The sequence below is a fragment of the Carlito syrichta genome, unplaced genomic scaffold (genome assembly GCF_000164805.1).
Source record: "Carlito syrichta isolate Samal-C Ts95f unplaced genomic scaffold, Tarsius_syrichta-2.0.1 Scaffold304654, whole genome shotgun sequence".
NCBI classification, from domain to species: domain Eukaryota; kingdom Metazoa; phylum Chordata; class Mammalia; order Primates; family Tarsiidae; genus Carlito; species Carlito syrichta.
In genome coordinates this window covers 309,289-323,295 of record NW_007248750.1, presented here as the reverse complement: position 1 = coordinate 323,295, position 14,007 = coordinate 309,289, and the positions used below count along the sequence as shown (strand labels likewise).

Genomic DNA, 14,007 nt, shown 5'->3' with positions numbered 1-14,007 from the left:
TCTACAATAAATCAAAAAATCAACCGGGCATGGTAGCACATGCCTGTAATTCTGGCTACTTGGAAGGCTGAGGCAGAAGGATCACTGGAGACCAGCAGGCGAGGCTGTGGTGGCCGGGAGCGGTCACTGCACTCCAGTCTGGGCGACAGAGTGAGACTCCAACTCAAAAAAAAAAAAAAAGAAAGAAAGAAACATACAAATGGGATGGGGAGGTTTCCCTGAGCACATCCCAGCTCACACCAGAGGAAGGCAAAAGTGGAGGGGTGGTTAGCTAGCTACTTCCATTTTATAGATGAGAACCCAGACTCAGGGTTCAGTGTAACACGGCAAAGGGAAGGCAATAGTGGAACTTACATTCTTTCCCGTGGTAGTTGCCTTCAAACCACACCAGCAGTGAGAGGACTAGCAGCCTCTTCCCAAGACACACAGAGGGAAGCCATGGACAAACCATGGAGTCTAGGTTATACCCACAATAACAGAGCTCAGTGTCTGTTTCCCCAAACATCTAAACAAGAAGAGCAGTGGGGCCTGTCTAGGCACCCAGACCCTCTCTCACCTTAGTGGACAGGAAGAGGCCATTCAGACAGCTGGATGGAGGTCTGTGGGATACCCCTACACAGCACCCTGTACTACTACAAAGCAATTGATTCAGATCACAGCTATACAGGATCCTCATTAATACACTAGTACCCCTACAATCTAGATTCTAGATGAATTTCCTCTTTGGAACATTGAGGAAATGGAGGATTCAGAGTCTTGTCATGGTCCCTGGTGATTCGTGGTAGAACTAGGGCCCTCTGCAGTGTCCTCACAGTAGCTGCAATCCCTGACATTGGGTATAAAGAAAAAAGCAGGGCAGCAACAGTTAACCTTCACACCATCCAGGCAAGCAGCCCTCTTCCCAAGGATGCTAGATTACAGAGGTGAGAAAAGTACGCATAGGCCCCAGTGGAAAGAAAGGAAAGGAGGCCCCACCCAGAGAACCCAAAACTGGGAGAGCGCTAAGCAGTCATCTATTAGGTTTCTTTATTCATTCCATCATCTGACCAAACATTTACTAGGCTTCTATCTACTCCATGTCAGGTCCTGGGTTGCGGCATAGGGAAACGGAGATCAATAGGCATCTGAGTTCCTGCCTTTGAGAAAACCCCTGCTTGATGGAGGAAACAGATGGGGAAGCAGATAACTATGAGGTCATGCAAAGAGTGGAACAACTGGGAGATGTCTGTGGGGCTGAGAATGTGCAAAGAAAGCCTCGGAGTGCTCTGCGGAAGGCAGGTCTGGAGGGCTGACCTGTGCATGTTGAGCAGAGGAGTCAGTGCAGGAGTCTGGAATGTTCTGGAAACTGGCAGTTCAGAGTATCATGGATGAGCGGAGAAGGAAGATGGGCCTATAGTAGCCTTGACTGCCACAGTAGGGGAAAGCTGTAGCAGGGAAAGGTGACTTTCCCCAAGTTTTCCGCCTGAGCCCAGAGACTCCCCAGGCAGTCCATGGGACAGCCTCTGAGTCAGGAGTCCTACGTGTTCCAACCTCTGCCTCTCCTGTAGGCTGACACTGTCCAAATTCTATCTAGATAGCCTGTGTCTGCCAGGATCCTGGCTACAGGAGAGAGGTTGGGGGCCCATCAAGACCACGTCCCAGGGATGTCTAGGATCTCAAAAGGGTCTCCCAAAGTATATTCAGACCACTTGGAGAACCAGAGTGTTGGGTTTAAGTCACTTTTCTATGGTCCACTTTCCTGGTCCTCGACAGAAATCAACACAATTGATTATGTCCTCCCTCCTGCTTGAACCCCCCCCCCCCTTTGATTTCTCCTGCACCACCTCACCTAGTTTTCCTGCTTCTTTGTGAGTTACAGACCTGTTTTCATGAAACACTGGTTTTGGTCAAGGCTTAGGCCAAGATCCTCTCCTCTTCTGGTGCTCTGCCTTCTCCCTCATCAATGTCAGTCCATGGCTGCAGCTTTAATGGCATCCTATATACAGATAATTCACAAACGCATCTCTAGCCCAATTCTCTTCTCTTAAGCTTCAGATTCTTCAATCCAGTTGTCTACCCGCTATCCCTACAGTTCTTCTCAAAAACACCTGAAAGGAGTCTATGGCCATACCACTCTGAACACGCCCAATTTTATCTGATCTCAGAAGCTAAGCAGGGTTGGGCCCGGTTAGTACCTGGATGGGAAAAACACCTGAAAGGCAACCATTCAAAACCAAACACTGTCTTCTCTCATCAAAACCCAGTCAGGCCTGTTGCTGTAGCCCTTTGGGTCAGCTAAAAGCATCATCATGAAACAGTTGCACAAATTGCAAACCTCAGAACGATTCTTAACAGCTCCTTTTCTCTCACTACCCTCCAATCCAACCCTCTACCAAGTCCTATTGGTTTTATTTATCCTTCATAATTAATCATATTTACCGAGCACCTATGAGGGACGTTATGCTAGGTACCTGCGACATAAGTACCCCAAGGGGCTTGAATATGGAAGAATCAGATATGCATATTATGCTAGATAGATTATGTCAAACAGAGTCCACAGACAAATACTATGAGAAGTTGAGAAGCACAGTAAATGAAGCAGTAACTTCTGCTTGGTAGGAAGAGAAGAACAATAGTGGCACCTGGCACCCTATATCACTCATTTCTTGCATATTAACTCTGCATAGTCATTGTGCAAAGCTCTTGATAAAGATTGACTTACAAGGATGAAAACTGCCTTACATTTCATCCTTACAAATAACACTGTGAAGTAGGTATTAAGGTCCCTATTTCCCAAGTGAGGAATCTGAACACAAAAAAGCTAACTTACCCAAGGTGACAGTTGGTAAGTAGCAGAGCCAAGACTGCCTGCGCCCTAGGCTTGTGTCCTGTACTGCACCTCAGGATCCCTGTTGGAAGTGGCCAAGTAGGGCTAGCAAAAACACAGGAGAAATGAGGTGGACTCCAGGCTGCACTGTTCACTGCTGCTTCATAGTACTCATCACAGTAACTGTATGTGTATTTTAAAGTTGTCTAACTGTCTTCACTAGAGCACAAACTTCTTGAGGGCATGGAACATGTCTGTGGTGTTTAATGCCCTGTGCCACTTAATAAAGATTTGTGGCAAAAAAAAAAAAAAAATACAATGAAAGAGTCACTGCTGCCCAAACTGCACCCATTCACTAGATAAGTGAGGCCCTACTTACCACAGCCCAGGACATCTGCAAAATCCTCTTGCTGCCCTGTCTTTGCAGAGCCCTCCCACAAAGGAAAGGAAGTTGAATGGGCTAGGAGAAGTAAGAAAAATCTGGGGTCTTCCTCCCACAAGGAAATAATGGGGGGGGGTTGGATCAGAGCAACAGGGGCTGAAGGGAGGACAAGTGGGAGAGGGAGAGTAGAGCCTTCCTTTGTGGAGCTCCTGAGCCCCGTGGCATCTCACCAACCCTAGCTTCTGCCTCCTCAGTTTCCGTGTTACTGCCACCCCTTGGGAATGAATGTGGGACCAGTCCTTCAATCCCCAACAAAGATAAGCCTTGGCTATGGAGCTGGAGATGTTCTAAATAGCAAAGGGAAGGCCTCAGATCAGAAGCCTGCTTGCTCAGACGCCCTCCTTTGGGAGACTCCACTAGACTCACCCATTTTAGAGATGTTTGGCCCAGCTTCTCCACAGCATCTGGCCACACTCCCTTTGGGCCATGCCAGTCCAAGCGAAGCCACTCTCTGTCCCCTTTTTGCATCCTGGGAAGCAAGCCCCAGTGAGTGAGCTAGTCTCTGACCTCACCTGACATCTCACTCACTGCCTGCCCTGAGAGCCCAGCTGATTCTTTGAAATCATCTCCCCTACTGATTTCCTCCTCCTGATTTCAATTCCTAGTTCTGCCTGCTTATGACAGCTTCTGGCTCCACCTCCCGCTAGCACACATCCTTGCCTGGAACTTCAGTTCTCAGGCCAAGAACCAGGACATCCTCTTGGGAGTAGTCTGGCACCAGGCATTCTGTTCTTCCTCGAGAGAACACTCTGTGTTTCACTATTGGCCCCAATGGGGTCAGCAAAATTCCTGACAAAGTGACACATATCACTTTTTCTAACCTCCTTGATAGATATGCTAAGAGCTCCCAAGAAAGGCCACAATCCCAGTTAGGTCTGACAAACTAGGACTCAACTACTGTTGTGGGTGGAGGAAATTACTGGGGAAGGAAGAGAAGAGCTGCCTCCAAACAGCTGGAAGACTATCAGACAACAGGAAGACCATCAGGAGGGTCTGCAGAGCCTCAGACAGGGATTATCATCCCCTGCTCCCACCACTAAGGCAACTGAGCTGTGTCCCCTAACTGACCTCCTACCCCAAGTAGGCTGAGAAACCAGTGGAACCTGTGGCCAACTGGGGCCCGCCTCCCCTCCTTCCTAGGGTTAGTCACCCTATGAAGTGAGGCCCACACTCTCTGGGCCTCAGGAAGAAATCACTAAATCCCATGGGGTTAGAATTCCCCCACCACACACTCAAACCCACACAGCCAGAACCCAGTGCGGTCAATACTCCTACTCCTACCACAGGCAAGGCCAAGTCAAGGATATTGTGACCTTGGGGCATAACCTCAGCAATCACTTCCCTCAGGACTTCTCAACTCAGTCATATACCCATATGTCTGAGAAAACAGGAAGCCAACCCCAAAGTAAACTGACCAGCTTTACCTGGGAAGAAGTAGACTGCACACAAACAAGTGGTCAAATTCGTCAAGGCCCAGCCCCTCACCAGTCTGGCCAGTTGTTCACTGCCAGGGCCTGGAGCTTCAGTCAAACCACCCGCTCTCCACTATGCCCACGTCTTGATGCCTCACTCTCAAGCACCTCACAGCCTTTGTAAAGATTCTCGACTCAACACCAGTGTGCTAGCTGGTGGAAGAGACCCCAAGGAGCAGGATGGGTACAGAGAGAGAGCCGATTCTGTCTGAGTCCTCAGGTTCAACCCACAGGTACTTTAGGCACAGCTGTCTCCTTGCCGCCCTGGGCTTTAATGGTTCTCAGTATGTTTCAGATCGCAAGCTTCCCAGGATCAAGAGTTGGATCACCTCCTTTTCTTGTTTCCTAATTCCAGCCTCCTCTGTGCCAGGACTGGGCTTAGTAAAAGAGATGCCAATCGTCTGCAGGAGAAAGCTCCACTCCATTTACTCTGCATCCTGAGTCTTGCTGAAGCCAGGGCCCCTGGCCAACATCAGGAAGGACCAGGGCCGGAAGGAAGCAGCAGAGCCTATACACAAAGCCTACATGTGAGCTATAAAAAGGAGTCCCTCCCTGCTTCCCCCAGGATGGGCCCGGTTCCTAGGAGGTGAAGAGTGGAGAGAGAGCTAGGACTTGTGCCTGGGCACACAGCCACTGCAGCCTCTCAAAGGCTAGCCAAGCACCACCTCAAAAGGAACTAGTTTTGCAAGGAGGGCTAGGAGAATCTTAAGGGCTGAGCCAGAAATGCAAGTGGAGATTCTCCAAGTCCCATCTCTTGGGACCACAGCCTCTCCTAAAGCAACCAACTCCACTGTCCCCACTGCCTCTTTTCCCAACTCCAGAATATTCAGGGACTAACCCCTTCTCACACTCCTTCCCCTACTCTCTGATGGCTGAGAGCACATTCTAGAGCCCTTCAGGTGCCCATATTCCCCCTCCCTCTGGAGTTCCCAGTAAACCCGGCAGCCATGATAAGAGGTAGTAAAAGGCTCGACTTCTGGGGTGACAGCAGGATGCTGTGACCACAACAGACTAGGCTCATAGAGGAGCTCAAGTAGGGGCATGTGTGTTGGGGTTATGGCAGAAAGATGACAAGGACGCAAGGGTCTCAAAGTCTGCACACAAAGATCTTATTTCAAAGACCCTAGCCAGGGCAGTCTCTTGAACCACATGAGTAGTAGTATACTCTACCACAACAGCAGAGCCACACTCACCACACTCATCCCAGAACACAGAAATTAATTCCTGCTCAACCTCCATACTTCAAATTCCTCTTCAGTCTAGTTGCCGAGAGGCCTGATCCAGGGTCACTCTCCAGGAACAGTGATGTAGCTTAAGATGGGCATGCACATGTGGCAGTGAACCTTTGTCGCTGTCAGTCACTGATACTTGGGTGTCATCTGCTATCATAGCATACCCTCATCTATCATGACAGAGCAGCCTCATGCATGTTTCTTTCACAGGACTCAACAAACCCTGTAATTATTGTATTTGTCTGGCTGTTTGTGTCCTTTCTGGCTGTATCTATTCTATCCTTATACTCACTACTGGACTCCACAGTGCTTGGCACAGTTAGCAAATGCCAGAGTCCAAAGCCAGGGAAGCACAAATTGGTCTTGCTTGTTCAGCAAACCCCTGGGCCCAAGAAAGCTAGTTTTTTGTTTTTTAAGGAGAGTAGCTATGGTGAGACAGAACACAAACCAGGCTTAAGATCTACTGCCACCTTGAACAAGTCAGAGGCTGGCGCAATCATGCCCAGTTCAGCATGCCTGACACACAAAACTAGGCCCAGATGAGAGAAATGAAGAAGCACATGAATAAATGCATGCTCTTGAGTCTGTCATAGGGAATCCTGCAGAGGTCATTTTCAGAGAGTCTGGGACATGGAACCTCAGGTTTCCAAGTTTTCTGCAGAGACTTAGGTGGAACTGTCACCTGAACCAGTATGAGCAAGTCAAGAGAGTAAGGCTCTTTCTGTGCCCTGCCCTCATCAACTTCTACCTTCAGGCCTTGTAGGAGTATGGTCTGGGTAGGGCAAGCATCTCCATGGGTGTACCGTGGCAAGAATGGGAGCAAGAAAGGCTCTGAAATGGACTGAGTTAAGATTGTCCACAGAGAGAAGCCTGGACTGATCAAAACACATGTGGCCAGAGGGCAGAACAGAGATCAGATATCCCTATACATAAAACAAAGCAAAACAAAAAAAACCTCTGGTCCTATAGAACAGCCTATCTTATTGTCATTTCCTCCAGAGTGGGAGAACAAATACAACACTACAGCAGGAATCAGAAATCCCAGGCTCTGCCACCAACTTACTATGTGACCTTACCCTCGGGGCCTTGGTTTCCTCAAGAGATAATTCCTGCCCTCCCCAGATTCATGAAGCTGTTGTAAAGCTCAAACAATAAAATGGATAAGAAAATGCTCCATGAACTCCCAATGTACTATTCAAATTCCAAGTTTTTTTGATGCCCCAGATCTTTGGGTACAGACTCAGGGAAGGAACAAAGAAAACAAGTGGGAAACAGACTCCTAGCCTAGGTTGTTAGAGCAGCTACTTGTAGACATGTTAAGTGGTGGAAAGAACTAGCACTCTCTAGTTACCAAGGTAAGACTAAAGAAGTGAGTACTTATTAAGTGTCCACTAAGTGCCAAATGTTGTGCTGGGCACTTTTTACATAAAATCTCTTACTCTCAATACAATCTCCTTTATTACTAATGCATAGCTCTGTGAGGAGAAATTACATTTACAGCTAAAGATCAGTTTCAGATAGGGAAAAGTAACTTGCCCAAGGTCACAGGAAAAGATGAGACTTGAATCCAAATCTGACCAGCTCTAGCCACAAATCTCTAGTCACTACAGCTCAGTTACCAACAAGGTGGGACTATCTGGCCAACAGCTGCCTGAGGCCACTCCCCACCCCACTCAAGGCTCTGCCTTGAGTCTTGCCATGTTGTTCTCAGAGAGCCTTCTCAGGGAAGCACTGGTCCCATGCTCCTTTGAACATAAGCACTCTACAACAGAACATTCTCCAATTCCACACCCATATCTCCTAGGACTTTCCTCAAAGTCTGCAATGACTTCTCCATTCTAAGAGGAGGAGAGAGGAGGAAAAAAATCAGTCTCCTAATATCAGGCCTTGATATCAGGGAGGCCCTTCTGACTTCAAGCCTCACTTCTTCCCTCCATCTGTGGCCTCCTTGAAGCCACATCCCACGGGAAAGGGCAGAAAGTGAAATCTGTGCGTTAAGGGTGACCTCAGACACTGAGGTATGGCATTAGAGCATCTCCTGGAAGATGGAGTCTTCTCACCAATGTGTCCAGAACCCATTTCTCTGGGTTAGGCACTTAGAAATAGGACAATATCATATCTTCATCCCATGGAAAGGGCTACCACCCAAAGCAGTTACTTCCAGCCAGCTGCCCTGTCTCCCTGCAAAAACCAGTGGCAGGAAAGAGAATTGACAACAGAGGGATTTCTGAAAGCTGCAAGACAGAATAGGTGAGCCTCTTTGCCTCCAAATCAGCAAGGTTGGTGGCCAGGCACCGCTAAGACACAGATGTATTCACTCTCCTCCCACTATGTCCTCCTGGGAACTTAACCCTCATCTCCCTCCAGTCCGAGCCCCTAACTAGTAAGCACTTGCACCATGCCACATTCAATGCTAAGCACTTACGTGGATCTGTATCAAATCCTCACAAAAACCTTATGAAATAAATGCTATCTGTTACTACCCCCACTTTTACAGATGAAGAGCCCAGAGAGTAAAGTCACATATCAAGGTCACAGAGCAAGTAAAATGCTCAACAGGATTTTAATCCAGGCAGTCTGAGTTGAGAGTCCAAATGTCATGGGGGAGAGTCCAAGCCCCATGTCTCACTCCTCAGGACTCAGTCCTTCTCCCCTCTACCACCATGACATCACCCTGCCTCAGCAAGCAGGTCTTGTTTGGGCCCTGCAAACTGCAGTAGTTCACTGGCTTCCCTCCCCAACATCTACCTTACAAACCACTGCTGTCATAGTCTCCCAAACAGAGATAGGTTATTCCCACTGCTGCCTCTGCTGACTCCCTCTGCCTACAGGACAGAGTGTAACTTGCAGAGCACTGCCCACCAGGGTCCAACCTAAGCTGCCCCCAACCATTGCCAGCCTCATCTCTATCATACCAAGTCCATTCTGATCCCTGCAAGGAGCAATCTCCAGTGTCTCAGCCTTGGTACAGGCAAGCACTGCAGTTATTTAGGCCCACCTCAGAGGTCACTTCTGTGACACCTTCCTGGCTCTCCTCTGCGCTCACAGAGCTCTTGGTACAGTCCTTTATTACAGCACACAATACTCAGGGTTATACTCGCGTGTTTCCAAGTGTGTCTCTTCCAAGAGATCCTCATTGGTACAGAATATGTCTTACTCATCTTTTGAACCCTGAGTACCCAGCACTTGGCAAATTTATTGAACAAATAAATGTCCCTCATTCCAAGAGGCTACCCAAAGCAAAGCTAGTGGCCAAGCTCTCTAAACTCCAACATAAGCTAGTGCATCTGAGTACACGTACACACACACACACACACACACACACACACACACACACACACACACAGAGTCCTTGCACACAAACACACACACAGAGTCCTTGGAGGGGCTGTAAGTGCTATGGGTCCCAGGGGTGGCCATGCTCAGCTCCTCCAGTCATCTGGGAGCAGATTCCTTTCCTAGGTTCACAGGAAACAGAGACTCCAGCTGGATGGGAGGCCTGACAGGGCTGGCCTGGAAACCCACATATCAGGGCAAACCTGGGGTGCTGAGGAAACACTAAGAGGTCTGACTTCCCCTGGAAAAAACTACAGTCAGACAGGAAACACACAGGCAGGGATGGCTAGCCCTAGAGATCCGGACACATGTTCTTGCTCCTTTCCCACTGGGAGTAACCAGCTGGTAACAAAGAAAACCCTTGATGACACCAGCCTGCCCCCTCCGGTAACATGGGCCCCGCCTTCAGAGCAGGTTTCCTGGTTCAGTTCACCCCTCTCTTCACCATTCTGATATCCACAGCCACGGGAGTCAAGCCCCAGTCAGCTAGTAACAAAACCACCTCCTCTAAGCCCACTTGCCTCATCAAGACAGTTAGCTGCTCCCCTCCCATTATCAAAGGTACCACTCAGAAATCACTGGCTGTTTCAGTTTCCCTGAACTGTTTCCCATTTTCATTACCTCCTCAGAAGGCCTGGCATCTAGAAGATTATCTAGTGAAGAATCAGCCAAAGTGCTGCAAAGTACAGTGCTGCAAAAGTCCCCACAGACATGCTCAGTTGGTATTCACAGAGCATCTCCACGAAGTCTTCACCTGTGGTTATTTGCCCACAAAACCCTCAACTGGACACCCTCGTTAAACACAGGTCTGTCTAAAACATCTCACTCCAGGAGGCACCAGAATAAAAAGTGTAGAGCCAGAGCCTAAAGAGTGGCACAAGCCGGGCTCGGTGGCTCAGCCTGTAATCCCGCGCTTGGGGAGGCTGAGGTGAGTGGATTGCCTGAGCTTGTGGGTTCGAGACCCGCCTGGGCAACTTGGCGAGACCTCATCTCTACAATAAATAAAAAACTAGCCGGGCGTGGTAGAGCGTGCCTGTAGTTCCAGCTACTCAGAAGGCTGAGGCGGAATCGCCAGAGCCCAGGAGGTCGAGGCTGCAGTGGCCGGGAGCGGCCACTGCACTCCAGTCTGGGTGACAGAGTGAGACTCCAACTCAAAAAAAAAAAAAAAAAAAAAAGAGTGGCACAAAAGACAAAGAGGGCTTTGCCCTTAATGTACAAGTCTGAGCACAAAGGTTTCTCCTCACAGAGGAGCCACATGGACCACAAGGAACATGAGCTGAGAGTCTTTTTTAGGGGTGCTAATCAGCCACCAGTTGGGGAGCTGGACCCAGTTTAGGCACTGGCACACATTGGCACTTAACACCTGGGGCAGAAATAACTCTCTATTTCTATTTCCTCATCCATAAAACGGGATGGGACTCCCAACCACCCCCTGGGGCCCTCGTGAAGATTAGCCAAGAAAACAGGATGAAAAGTCTCTATAGCATTCAGCTGCAAGTCTATTCTTGCTTTTTATTCACTTATTTCAGTATATGCAACATAAAAGGCCAAACATCAACCTGGTATCTCTCACATCATCAGGACAGCCAACCTTGTCAGGACCAAAGCACTTTCCCATCCCTCTTTTAAGCCAAACTACTGCCCTAAAAATCAGCCAGTGCCAGCCACATTTTACAAGCAGTAAAGCGAGAGAATCAGCAGAGAACAAGGTCTAACGTGGGTGCTGTGCATACTCACTGAACCACAGTCTCTCCCTCAGGCCCACTGACATCCTGAGAGTAGCATAGCGTCTGTCTCTCTTTGCAAGCTTCAGGCACTGAGTGGCACCCTGGCATGGCTGGCAGGAAAGGTCCAGACACCTGAGGCATTTGGGCAAGAGGCCAGAGAGCAGGAAACTCAGCCCAACCTTCCTCAGAGTGAAGGGATCTGAACCCACCAACGAAGTGGATGAGCTCATGAATGGGCAGCAATGAGGCAGTGCTTCAGTGGGAGGCTCTTTCTGCAAGCTCTGAACTTCACACAAGTGTCTATCAGTCTTTTTACTCAGGCTCCTTCAATCTGGGCCCCCAAAATCAAAGGGCCAGGGCCCCTTACATCCTCTGCCTACCCTCCAGGCCTCTCAAACCCCAGCTAACTGATGAGATCTCTGAATGTGTACCCCTCTGACTGACTCACCCTTGGGATTGGAGTGATCAGGTCCTGTGCATCCCTGCCTCCTTCCCCTGAAGACCTGAGACACGGTGAACTAGTTCACTGCCTCTCCACACCCCGCTTTTCTGTTCAGGCCCCAACTTACAAAGAAAGTTACACCCCGGAGTCAAATGTGCAAAACTCCAAATACTTTCTTGACAGAAATATTGTTCTACATGGTGGGTAGGTGGGTGGGTACATGGTTTAGGGCAAAACAAAACCGTTCCCTGCCTTTTTTTTTTTAAGTAGGAATTTATTGAGAAGACAGGAAAGGTCCCATCACCTGGGAGGGGTCCAAAGGGTTGCCCTCCCTGCCTTTTTCCAAGTAGCAATCTAAGTGAAATGTGTTTTTGGTCTCCGTTCTCCCTTGCTGCAACCTTACCCTCTCCTACAGCCACACTTTTACCTCCCTCAAGATTCCCCAGTCCATGGTCAACAAGGGCAGTCATAGTTTATTATTGTTACTATTATTAATAACAACTCACATTTATTAAGCATTTACAATGTATCAGGCACTGATAGATGTTTTACATCTATTATCTCATTTAATCCCCAGATCAACCACATAGAGTGGATATATTATTACTCCCACTTTACAGATGAGAAAACCAAGGCTCAGAGAAAGTAGGTAATTGGCCAGAATACACACAACTAATATATGAGCTTCAAATACAGACTCACCGTCCACCACTGTACTACATTTATTGCCTGTTGGTCATTATGTGTGGTTTAAAATGCAGGCTATTATTCAAGAGATCTCTAACAGGGAACCTATAGCCAGTGTCACTAACTCATCACAGCACAGGGAGCACCACAAAAGCAAGGAAGGGGACCATGCTTGGAGTCAGATGCCTAGGTGATGCTCCCAGGGTTATCTCAGTTCTTTGCAGTGACTATTCATCCTCCACTTTGGAATCCACAGCCTATTAAATCACTAAAATGTTCTCCAAATGGTTGACAGGGCACTGACAGGGGGCACTGAGGAAAGAAGTTGCCATTTCTAAGCTGAGTAGCTGTGTCAGATCTGTGTCAGATCTGGAGTTTGTGTTGAGGATGGCTGCCTCACCACAAGACCTTCCTTCCTATCAATTTCCTCACCCCTCTATAAGCACACACATCATAACCAAGTAGGTTTGTGGGACCCTCCTTTGGGGTGTCACTTCCTGACTCCCCTCCTCCACACAGACCTAGTTCTGAGCCTGGGTCTCTCTAACACCAGTCTCGGGGGTCCTTGCAGGAAGCAACCCACAGTCTGGGGTTGCAGATAAATCATCTCTTCACACTTGGAGGCAGGGAAATGGAGGACAGAGCTGAGTGCCCTTCCGGCCACAGCACAGGCAAGTGCTAACTGGAATCACTTTGAAAGATCTGGGGTTTTTCAAAATCCTCCAACTCTTTCCTTCCACCAGAGACCAGAGCAAAAGTAATTGAGCTCTGGCCTGAGAAGGCAAGGAGGCAGGAAACCAAGAGGAGTAGCTCCTGCTCCCTGCAGCCACCAGACACAGGACACAAAGAGCTAGACCCCAAACTGGCTGCAAACTCAGAGAGCCTGACTCCAAGGCACTGGAGCAGGCCTTTATGGGGCCAATATCCCTGGGATCGCGCTTCAAAGGCAAGAGGAGTCCCTGCCCTGGCTTTAGGTATCTGCCCAACACAGGCCTCCAAAACTTAGCTTCAGGACAAAAGCAGCAGCAAGAAAAATCAGTCACTGCCTTTTCTTAGGCTCCTCCAAACCAAACAAGACCATCTTCCTTCTCCCCAGGAGAAAGATGAATAAGCCCGGCTCTGCTCCAAGACCAGCACTACCCCAACATCTGCCTAAGTTCTGCTTAGGGAACCCAAAGGTTCCTTTGCAAATAGGAGCCCAGCCTGGTGGCCAAGAGTTTCACAGACTGCTCTTCTGGAGAAAGAGTGGTGGGCGGTGACCGTCTGGTCTGGCCCCAGGTTCTCGGGCTGGGTGGGGGCCGCTGTCTTGGCTCCCCTCGCCGCTGCCACACCACTCCCAGGGGCTAAGGGGCCCCGAGGTCTGCCCCGTTGGTCTCCAGCAGGCGAGGATTTTTAGGCCTCAGGGCAAAGTGTCGGCAAAACTCCCCCCAGCTGGGGGAGGGGGTGTCTTGTCAGGTGACCGAGGACCCGGATGCCCCCCGCCCCCAGTGACCACCAGAGACGAAGCGGGGGTGGGGCCCGGAGGGGGTGGGGAAGGCCTGAAAGTTTGCCCAAGTCATTCAGGCGGCGGGCCCGGGATCTGGGCCGGACTCCCGCCGCCCCCACGCGCAGCAAGCCTGGGGCGGGGAGGGGGCGCACTTACTGCCCCCTTCGATCTTGTCTGCACCGCGGCTCCATGTGATCTGGCGCGTCTCCAGCTTGACCTGGAAGGTCTTCCGCTCCGGCCGCTGCGACTTCTTGGAGTAGAACAAAGTCATGACGGTGCCCACCTCGAGGCTGCGGCAGAGGTGCAGCACCTCGGCGTCCGAGGGTGCGCCGGGCCCGCAGCCATTGGCGCAGGGGGACGCGGCGCCCGCCATGGCT

The 14,007-nt window shown here is 49.6% G+C and overlaps 1 protein-coding gene across 2 annotated transcripts in view; it reads right to left on the bottom strand.

The window, feature by feature from the left end:
* Positions 1-14,007, bottom strand: part of PLCG1 (phospholipase C gamma 1) — a 38,961-nt gene extending 24,954 nt beyond the window's left edge. For both annotated transcript variants that reach the window (XM_021713653.1, XM_008060577.2), the window contains exon 1: positions 13,787-14,007. In XM_021713653.1, coding sequence (XP_021569328.1) covers positions 13,787-14,003 — 217 coding nt within the window. In that variant the 5' untranslated portion in view covers positions 14,004-14,007. The remainder of the gene's footprint in view (positions 1-13,786) is intronic.